The 10668-nt window shown below is 41.0% G+C and overlaps 1 protein-coding gene across 1 annotated transcript; it reads right to left on the bottom strand.

Moving 5' to 3' along the window:
* Positions 1–247: 247 nt before the first annotated feature.
* FGFBP3 (fibroblast growth factor binding protein 3) lies at positions 248–2469 on the bottom strand. Its single transcript, XM_077877036.1, has 2 exons — positions 2344–2469; positions 248–2051 (listed from the first exon to the last, which is right to left on the bottom strand). The coding sequence occupies exon 2, from the start codon at positions 1961–1963 to the stop codon at positions 1184–1186; it is 780 nt and encodes a 259-aa protein (XP_077733162.1). The 5' UTR covers positions 1964–2051; positions 2344–2469; the 3' UTR covers positions 248–1183.
* Between the last annotated feature and the right edge of the window lie 8199 nt (positions 2470–10668).

Here is a 10668-nt window from a genome sequence, read left to right as displayed (position 1 = left end):
TTGTTTAATTTTTAAATGCTGGCAACAAATCCAAATTGGGAGGGAAGAAGAAGAGAGGAAAAAATGAAAGAGAACCACATGCAGGCCAAGCAGAGCAACGATACAACCCAGGGTTTAGCAGTCTGTCACTCTGGCTTTATGCAGACTTCTTATCTTTTCCTAACAATTCAAGAGGTGTTTGGGAATTTATTTCAAGGTATACTCAGAACTGTATCAAATGCAGTTAGAATTTCTATTGCCCTGCCAATTCTTTAAATCTATTCATGCAGTTTTTATTGAGCACTTAACATGTGCAAAATCATCACTACATTTTACTTAAAATGAAATGTTAATTAATTACATGAAACAGATATAACTTCCATAATGGTCCACATGACTCTGAGATACATACTTAATTTCAGCTGTTTTTAAAAAATATGATCACATATAAAGAAAATTCTTTTTTAAAACCTACCGGAGCATTACAATTCACCTCTGAATTTAAAAGGTTAATGGGAAAGTTTCAGAACACGAGGCATCCCTCTGTTTAAATGTAACACTTCTAAAAGAATTCAAGGGCAACCATCCTGAAAATCTACTCATTGGAGGCAATTTTGACCTCTGAATGGCTTCTATCCCAATAGAGGTCATCTATGACACCAAGCAGTACTCAAGTTCCTACTGATTCCAAAAAGAAAAAAAAAAAAAAAACGTTGGGAATCTTGCCAGCTGATTGGGTGAGGAGTCACTAAACTATTCAACCCGGCTGAGGTTATCAACTGCTTGTGATTACATTTCAATATACATGTGTGAAACAATGTACGCCGTTTCCTGCTTCGCACAGGAGATTTACTTGGCTTTCGTCACCCCCCGTCCCTTTTCCCCAGCCTTCTTCTGTACTCATCTCTCTCCCAATCTACAGTTGTTGCACATTTAAGGAATGGCTACTTCCTTCTCTTTTCACTATTTCTCCTGCTCTTAATCGGGGTCGGACTTTTCAAACATGTTAACGTCTCTGCCATCTCAGATTCTCCATACCCCTTACGCTCCCATCCCAAGGCCCACGCCCTCCCACCCCCCAGCCACATTCTAGAACCCGGACTCCTCTCCACTCCCCAAGCCTTAGCTTGGCCTAAAATGCGCTCAACTTCTCCCCGGCTGCGCACCCCTCCCCGCCGCCGCGTTCCTTCCCCGGCTGGCAGCCTCAGCCATTCCAGAAATTGACAAAGAAGTTGCAAAGCGAGTGCCACTTCTCGGCGCAGTAGGTCTCCGTGAGCTTCGCGTTCTCGTCCAGCCCGTCGGGCTCGGGCCGGGTCCCCAGAGGTCGCTCCACTCCCGGGTCGGAGGCCGCCTTCCTCTTGCCGGCTTTGGACTTCTCGGAGGGCTTCCCCCTGGGAGACGCGCTCGCGGGAAGGCGGGCCGCTGTGGCAGAGCCGGGGGCGGGCTCCCGGGGCGGCCCGCGGCTCCCGGCCCGGGGCTTGGGATCCCGGGCGAAGCCGGCCGCGGTGGGGCGCGCCGGCGAGGACGCGCGGGGCACCAGGCGCAGCTCGGCGCCGTGGCCCTCCTTGCCCGCGCACAGGCGAGCCTTGAGCGGAGCGGGGTCGCGGCACGGACGCCGCTTCCTGCGCAGCCCGCCCAGCACCTGCTTCCAGTAGTGCGAGCCGCGGGCGGCGTAGGCGGCGCAGCGCTCGGGCTCGCCGCGGTAGGCGCACTGCTGGCGCGCGCCGGCGGGGTCCCGGCAGCGCAGCGCCAGCTCGCTCCCCGCCGCGGGCCCCGGGGCGCGCAGCAGGAGCTGCCAGCTGCACGCGTGGCGCTCGGGGCTGACGAAGCGGCCGGACGAGCGGCCCGCCGGCCCCGGGGCAGGCTCGGCCACGCGGCCCGCCAGCCCCTTGTCTCTCCGGGCGGCCACGACGAGGCAGCCAGCCAGCAGCAGCAGCTGCAGCAGCAACAGCGAGAGCGACGCTCCCAGCCTCAGAGGCCTCATGGTCCGCGGGTCTGCGCTCAGCTCCGGTTTTGCGGGACGCCCGGGCGCTTCAGAGGCGGCAGGGCCGGGAGGGCAGCATCCCTGGGACCTGGGGACAGACGCAGAGACTGCTGCTGCAAACGCATCGACGACTTCCCCTTCCCGTGCGGTCTAGACGCTGGTTTGCAGCGGGCAGCAGCAGCCTGAGAGAGACCCTCTGAGAAAACCGCCGTCTAAAGATCGTTTTATATCTTTTCGAAAAGCAATGCGAAGACAAAACAAAGCGATGCCTGAAAATTGCCACCTCCACCCCTCCTTTCTTCACCCTCCAATAAACTATCTACAAAATCGTTTCAAATTATGCTTGGGAAACATACATTTTTACTGCACTTTGAACTTACCGAGTCCCAGGAGAGGTGGTGGAGCCCTATTAGGGCAGAGGGAGCGACCACACCGGAGATTAGTCCGCTTTAGCCGGTTCCCCGTGAATGAACGGGTTATGAATGGGACAGGAGGGGAGGGGCCTCCCCCCCACCGCCCGCCCTCCGGGACTTCCCTCACACCGAGAGATTTCCCACCCCCAGCACCACGCACACGCAACCCCAAGTGTAAAATGCAAGTGACACTGTGACATGAAATAGAAGTCTTGGATTTAGCTTTCAATGTTTCAAATAATCACGCAAATTTTAGCAAGTCATTCTTTTCTTTCCCTTTACATATTTAATCATCCGAATATGAAGTTAAAGAGAAAGATCCGAAATTTAAGAGTTAAACAAAAATTTCATGTTAGAAACAAAACAACTGTCAATATTCTAAACCAAACACTACACTCTCTTCTTCATATCATTCTGAGTTCTGTATTTTCACCCAGGTCTTTCTTATCCTAATAATAGAATCCTAATTTTAATAACTACTTTCTACTAATAATAATATATCCTGGTTTGCTAATATAGCATAGTGTCCTGCAGTTCACCCAGAGGTGGGCCTTTGGGCTTTTGGTTATTTTTAGGTATTATAAGTCAATTATAAACTGTTTGCAAAGATTAGAAGTTTAAAAATATAATTTATTGGATTATAGTTACAAGGTAAAATTACCAATTAAATGTTGTGATCTTTAAGACATTGTGTTCTTGAATCTCGAAAATTTTATATTTAAGCAAAGCTTAAAATATTCCATCATCTTTTAAAAAAATGTTCTCAGTAACAAATGTGAGGGTTTTTTTTTTTTTTTGGTTTCAAGAGTTGTTATACTGTTACAATTGTTTTATATATGTATTTTCCTAAAATAATTACCCAAGATGTCAAGAAGTCTCACTATATTTTCTAATGTTTTGTTGCAGACTATATTTTCTATTACTGACCTCACTTTAGATATCGTATTTAACAGTATAATTTGATTACTACTATAAAAATCAAAATATTGGGGATCCCTGAGTGGCTCAGCGGTTTAGCGTCTGCCTTTGGCCCAGGGCGCGATCCTGGAGTCCCGGGATCGAGTTCCATGTCAGGCTCCCGGCATGGGCCTGCTTCTCCCTCCTCCTGTGTCTCTGCCTCTCTCTCTCTCTCTGTGTCTATCATAAATAAATAAACCTTTATAAAAATAAAAATATTTCAGAATTAGAAGAATGTATTTAAATATATATTAGCATAAATTAAATCTATAGTAGGGTATATTGACCTAAGGAAGGATATTTTTTACTCCTCTGGTGAGATCAGAAAGATTAAATGATTTCCAAGGTCACACATCATCTAGTGATAAAGCCACATGCCACCTTTCAGTGATCAATAATCTTTACATTTCAGCTTTATATTACACTACTGTCACTTTTAAAGTTAATTATGTTTTTGTTACATCAATCTGATCTATAACGAAAAGCAATTAGTATCTATGAAGTTAACAACTAGTAATATAAGTTTCATAAACAAGAGTAGCTTATTATGTACTTCAAAGATGAAAACATTCTCTTTCCCAGAAAACTGTATTTGTACTAGTAAAGCACTGATGAGGAGAGTTAAGGTTTTTGTCTTGTTGCTCTGGTTTTACTTACTGTTATCAGCTACCAAACTGAATTGGAATAGTTTTGCAGCTAAAGAGTGACATCTTGTGACATTCTGCACTAATTACAATGAAAAAGTTCATTGTCTGAAAAGTCATAATCATTGAGAGATATTCCAGAGACCAAGTTTTCTGTCAGAAACATTATTCCCCAAGGAAAATGGACACACAGATGTGCTATGCCACATCAGAAAGAGGTAATGTCTTACCACAAGTTACATTTTATTTTATTTTAAGATTTATTTCTTTATTTTGAGAGAGAGAGAGAGTGAGCACAAGCCATGGAGGGGTGAGGTGGGCAGAGGCAGAGGGAGAGAGAGAGTATGAAGCACATTCCACCTGAGGCCGACATGGGCTCCACCTCACATCCCTGAGATCATAACCTAAGCTGAGGTCAGAGTGGGTTGCTCAACCGAGAGAGCCACCCAGGTGCCTCCCACAAATTACTTTTTATAAACTGTGGTAAAATATACATATCACAAATTTTACTATTTTAACCATTTTTCAATGTGCAGTTAAGTGGCATTAAGCGCATTCACACTGTTGTGCAACCATCAGCACCATTCAGCTCCAGAACATTTTTATCTTCCAAATGTACCCGTTAAACCTTAACTCCTTATGCCTTCCTTCCTCCTTCCTTCAACATTCTGTTTCTGTGGATTTGACTACTCTAGGCACCTCATAGAAGTGGACTTATACCATATTTGTCCTTTCTGACCAGCTTCTTTCACTTATGTCTTCAAGGTTATTCCATGTTGTAGCATTTGTCAGAATTTTCTTCCTATTTAAGACTAATAATATTCCATTGTATGTATGTACCACATTTTGTTTATTCATCAATCAATAGGTTCTTGAGTTACTTCCACCTTTTGGCTCTTGTGAATAATGCTGCTCTGAATCTGGCTGTACAAATATCTATTTGAGTTCCTGCTTTCAATTCTTTTGGGTATACACTTAGAGTGGAATTAGTGGCTCATATGGTATTTTATTTTTAACTTTTCAAGGAAGCTCCATACTGTTTCCTATAATGACTACACCATTTTACATTTCCGCCAACCGTGCACAAGTGTTCCAATTTCTTCAATCCTTAGCAATACTTGTTATTTATTGTTTGTTTGCTTACTTGATTTTGTTTTTATAATAGCCATCCTAATGGATGTAAGTGATATCTCATTGTGGTTTTTTAAAAAAGATTTTATTTACTTATTCATGAGAGACACCGAGAGAGAGAGGCAGAGACACAGGCAGAGAGAGAAGCAGGCTCCATGCAGGGAGCCTGAGGTGGGACTCCATCCCGGGACTCCAGGATCACGCCCTGGACCAATGGGTCATTGCTGAGCCACCCAGGCATCCCTCATTGTGGTTTTAATTGGCATTTCTCCAGTGACTAATGATGCTGAGCATTTTTTTTCACCTGCTTATTGCCCATTTGTATCTCTTCGTTGTAGGATGTCTGTTGAAGTCCTTTGCCCATTTTTTAATCAGGTTGTTTTGTTGTTGAATTGTAGGAGTTCTTTATATATTCTAGATATTAACCTCTTTTAAAAAATTTTAAAAGAAAAAGATTATTAAAAGATTTTATATTTATACATGTATTTTTAAAGATTTATTTGTTTGAGAGAGCACAAGCCGGGGGGAGCATCGGGAGAGGGAGAAGCAGGCTGCTGGCTGAGCAGGAAAGTGGATGCAGGGCTCCATCCCAGGACACTGAGATCATGACCTGAGCTGAAGGCAGATGTTTCAGCTGAGCCACCCAGGCACCCCTAAAGATTTTTAAAAATAATCTCTATACCCAACATGGGGCTCAAACTCACAGCCTGAGCTCAAGAGTTGTATGCTCCACCGACTGAGCCAGGCAGGAGCCCCTAAATATTAACCTCTTATGAATATATGACTTGCAGTATTTTCTCCTATTCAGTAGGTTGCCTTTGATATACAAGAGTTTTATTTTTTTTCAGTTGTTTTTTTGCAGTCTGTATGCAGTTTTTTCTTTCTTTTTTTTTTATTGGTGTTCAATTTACCAACATACAGAATAACCCCCAGTGCCCGTCACCCAATCACTCCCAACCCCCGCCCTCCTCCCCTTCCACCACTTCCACCATCCCAGAGTTAGCAGTCTTTACGTTCTGTCTCCCTTTCTGATATTTCCCACACATTTCTTCTCCCTTCCCTTATATTCCCTTTCACTATTATTTATATTCCCCACATGAATGAGAACATATGTTTGTCCTTCTCCGACTGACTTACTTCACTCAGCTGTACAAGAGTTTTAAATTTTGAAGTAGTCCAAAGGAAGACATTTTACACTTGATCTTAGCCAAAAGGCTGAGAAGCGATTTTTTTAAAAGACTTTATTTATTTATTCATGAGAGAGAGAGAGAGAGAGAGAGAGGCAGAGACACAGGCAGAGGGAGAAGTAGGCTCCATGCAGGGAGTCTGATGCGGGACTCAATCCTGTGACTCCAGGATCACATCCTGAGCCAAAGGCAGACGCTCAACCGCTGAGCCACCCAGGTGTCCCAGGAAGACATTTTAAAAAATATTATGATGTGAGATGTGTAAGGAAGCATGAAATAGATGTTTTAATATTGATTTAAAAATAATCTTGTTTGCATCAGTGTTCCAACATATCTGTTTGGATTCATACCATATGCTGCCTAATAGTTTAGAATGGGGTGAATTTCTTGATAATTTCAGTGATTAACTTCTTAGTCCTTCCTTGAGAATAATATGAAAGAAATATATTATCATGAGGAACTATGTAGCATCTCCTTGCCTTCTTCTCCCAGAGAAAATTAACTGCAGCACCTGACCCAACAAACTTCTGTGTTGCCTAAGTCTCCTGCCTCTTGGTTTCTCCCTTTTCTTTCCTTCTTTCTTTCTTTTTTCCTTCTTCCCTCCCCCTTTCCACCCTCCCCCTTTCTTTTTTTTAAAGTAATCTCTGCACACAATGTGGAACTTGAACTCACAACCTTGAGATCAAGAGTCACATACTCTACTGACTGAGCCACCCAGGTGCCCCAGAATAAATTAAATGTAATATAGCCATATAATGGGATACCGACAGCAGTAATTAAGTAAATTAACTAGATCTACATATGCCAATATGGATGAAATTCAAAACTGTAAGTAAAAAAAAGCAAGATGCAGAACAATATTTACAATACCACATTTCTATAAATTCTAAAAACTATACTTACAAAGCAATACTATTTGTATTCTTAAATCATGAATTATTTTAAATTTACAGAAAAATACAGAGAAAAAAATCTATGCATGGACTTCTCCCTCAGGTTTAACATATGTTAATATTTTACCATATTTGCTTCAGATAAGTTTTCGAGAAATTAAAGATGTAATTGAGGTCTTTTATTCCTCTCCAATCCCATTCTCCTCCCTGTCTTCCCAGAAATAACTTATGAAATTTGTGTATATACTTCCTGTCCATGTTTTTTTATTTTTCTACATATATGTGCATCCATAAACAATAAAAAGCAGTCTTTATAAGCTCATTTTTAATTAATTAACTTTGTTTCCAAGATCTAGTTCATTCTATGAAAATCCATTATTCACTTCTTTCATGCCACCCAGGTGTCTCAATAAAATAAAAATCTTAAAAAAAAAAGAATTAGTGGAAGATTTTTTTTCTTTCTTTCTTGAGGCAAACACTACCTCTTACTGCTTTGTTATCATGGATGTATGACACCTGGAGGTGAAGCAACCATCTTTCCAGTTCTCCCAGTAAAGCTTGTCTCAGAAGAAGCTGACTTTATTTTCATCTCCTGGGTGGTCTAAGGGCAATTCCAACCCAATGGTTTGCCAATGGTTAGTTTAGTTACGGGTGTGTGACCTAATTCTGCACACTTTGTGAAGTTTGCTGTCACCTTCTAAGAAAGTTCTTTCCTGCTTTTAAAAGAGACTCATGGAAAGCTAATCTTTCCCCTATCCCACATTGTCCTCTTCTATGTTTTCCTTTTACAATGTACAAATTTTATGGTTTAGTGAATTCAAGTTTACTTATTTTTTTTCCAATGGTAAATATAAGATGGTGCATTAAGAAATACTTTCCTACCCAGGTCAAATATTCTTTAATATAGTTACTGATAGTTTCAGAGTTCATTTTCAGAGTTCTATTTTTTCTTTTTCTTTTTTTTTTAAGATTTACTTATTCTTCAACAAAGCAGGAAAGAATATACAATGGAAAAAAAGTCTCTTCAACAAATGGTGTTGGGAAAATTGGACAGCCACATGCAAAAGAATTAAACTGGACCACTTTCTTACACCATACACAAAAAGAAACTCAAAATGGATGAAAGACCTAAATGTGAGACAGGAATCCATCAAAATCTTAGAGGAGAACACAGGCAGCAACCTCTTTGACTTCAGCCACAGCAACTTCTTGCTAGACAAGTCTCCAAAGATGAGGGAAACATAGGCAAAAATGAACTATTGGGACTTCATCAGGATAAAAGGCTTTTGCACAGCAAAGGAAACAGTCGACAAAACCCAAAGACAACCTACAGAATAGGAGAAGATATTTGCAAATGTCTGATCAGATAAAGGTCTAGTCTATAAAAAACTTATCAGACTCAACACCCAAAAACCAAATAATCCAGTCCAGAAACGGGCAGAAGACATGAACAGATATTTCTCCAAAGAAGATATACAAATGATTAACAGACACATGAAAAAAATGCTTAACTATTAAGCATCAGGGAACTAGAAATCAAAACTACAATGAGATACCACCTGACACTAGTCAGAATGGCTAAAATTAACAAGTCAGGAAATGACAGATGTTGGTAAAGATGTGGAGAAAGGGGAACCCTCTTATACTGCTGGTGGGAATGCAAGCTGGTACAGCCACTCTGAAAAACAGTATGGAGGTTCCTCAAAAACTTAAAAATAGAGCTACCCTATGACCAGCAATTGTACTACTAGGTATTTACCCAAAGGATGCACACACACACACACACACACACACACACACACACACAATGGAATATTACTCAGCCATCAGAAAATGAAATCTTACCATTTGCAATGATGTGGATGGAACTAGAGGGTATTATTCTAAGCAAAATAAGTCAACCAGATAAAGAATTATCATATGATCTCACTCATAATTCCCTAATTATGTGGGTATATTATATGATATGGATTCATATCATAATTCCATTCATGTGGAATTTAAGAAACAAAATAGAGGATCATAGGGGAAGGGAGGGAAAAATAAAATAATATGAAATCAGAGAAGGAGACAAACCCTCTTAACTCTTAACTATAAGAGACTCTTTTTTTTTTTTAAGAGACTCTTAACTATAGGAAATAAACTGAGGGTTGATAGAGGAGGTGGGTGGGGGGATGGGCTAACTGGGCGATGATGGGTATTAAGTAGAGTATTTGATGTAATGAGCACTGGGTGTTATATGCAACTGATGAATCACTAAACTCTACCTCTGAAACTAATAATACACTATATGTTAATTGGATTTAAATTTAAAAAAATTATACCCCCCAAAGTGATTTATTTATTTATTTATTTATTTGAGAGAGAGAGAGAAAGTTCAGGGGGAGGGGCAGAGAGATAGTCTTAAGCAGACTCTGCATTGAGCGTGGAGCCCAATATGGGGCTCAGTCTCAGGACCCATGACCACAGCCAAAATCAAGAGTTTGATGCTTAACAGTGCTACTCAGGTGCCCCATCTTTTCTTTCTTTTTTAAAAAGGTTTTATTTATTTATTCATGAGAGACACACACAGAGATAGAGGCAGAGACACAGGAAGAGGGAGAAGCAAGCTCCATGCAGGGAGCCCGATGCGGGACCTGATCCTGGGTTTTCTTACCTTTTTTTTTTTTTTTTTTTTTTAAAGCTCTATGCCCAATGTGGGGCTTGAACTCACAACCCTGAGATCAAGAATCTCATGCTCTACTGACTGAACCAGCCAGGTGTCCCTGGAGCAGAACTTTTTCTAGTTTTAGTAGAAAAGTTTTCATCTTTAGATCTCTAATCCATCTGAGATTTCTTTTGGGATATGGTATGAAGTAGAGATTTGATTTTTTCCCTGTACGTGGAGAGCCAATTGTCCAATATTCTTTGTTCAATAGTTTGTTCTTTTGCCATTGATTTTTTTTGTCCTCCACAGTTCCATCTTTATTATTATTATTTTTTATATTTTATTTATTCATGAGAGACACAGAGAGAGGCAGAGACACAGGCAGAAGAAGAAGCAGGCTCCATGCAGGGAGCCTGATGCAGTACTTGATCCCAGGACCCCAGGATCATGACCTGAGCCGAAGGCAGACGCTCAACCACTGAGCCACCCAGGTGTTCCCTACATTTCCCTATTTAATATAGCATTTTGCACCATATACATTAGTGAAATTTTGAAACAGACAAAAAGGACTTTAGCCAAACTCCCCTTCCTCTTCCAGCTTTATTGGACAGTTTAAAATTACATTTCTATTTTCTAGGACTTCAGTTGCTTTTGCTATCTGACTTTTAAAAACTGAAACACAGTGGTCTAAATGATATAGTATACAAAAATAGCATCTTGATTTCTGTGAAAATGCATTTCTCTGAAATTCCTGAATAACTCCAAATTATGCTAACTCTGAGCATGAATGTTTACTCTAGGTTTTAGATTTAGTCTTTCAACAAATTTGTTCC

Source organism: Canis aureus, chromosome 29, assembly GCF_053574225.1.
Source record: "Canis aureus isolate CA01 chromosome 29, VMU_Caureus_v.1.0, whole genome shotgun sequence".
Taxonomy (NCBI): Eukaryota; Metazoa; Chordata; class Mammalia; order Carnivora; family Canidae; genus Canis; species Canis aureus.
This window is presented reverse-complemented; position numbering and strand designations above follow the sequence as displayed.

What these genes read in the sequence shown, in the direction of transcription:
- FGFBP3 (XM_077877036.1), bottom strand. Translation starts at nt 1,963, where the DNA reads ATGAGGCCTCTGAGGCTGGGAGCGTCGCTCTCGCTGTTGCTGCTGCAG.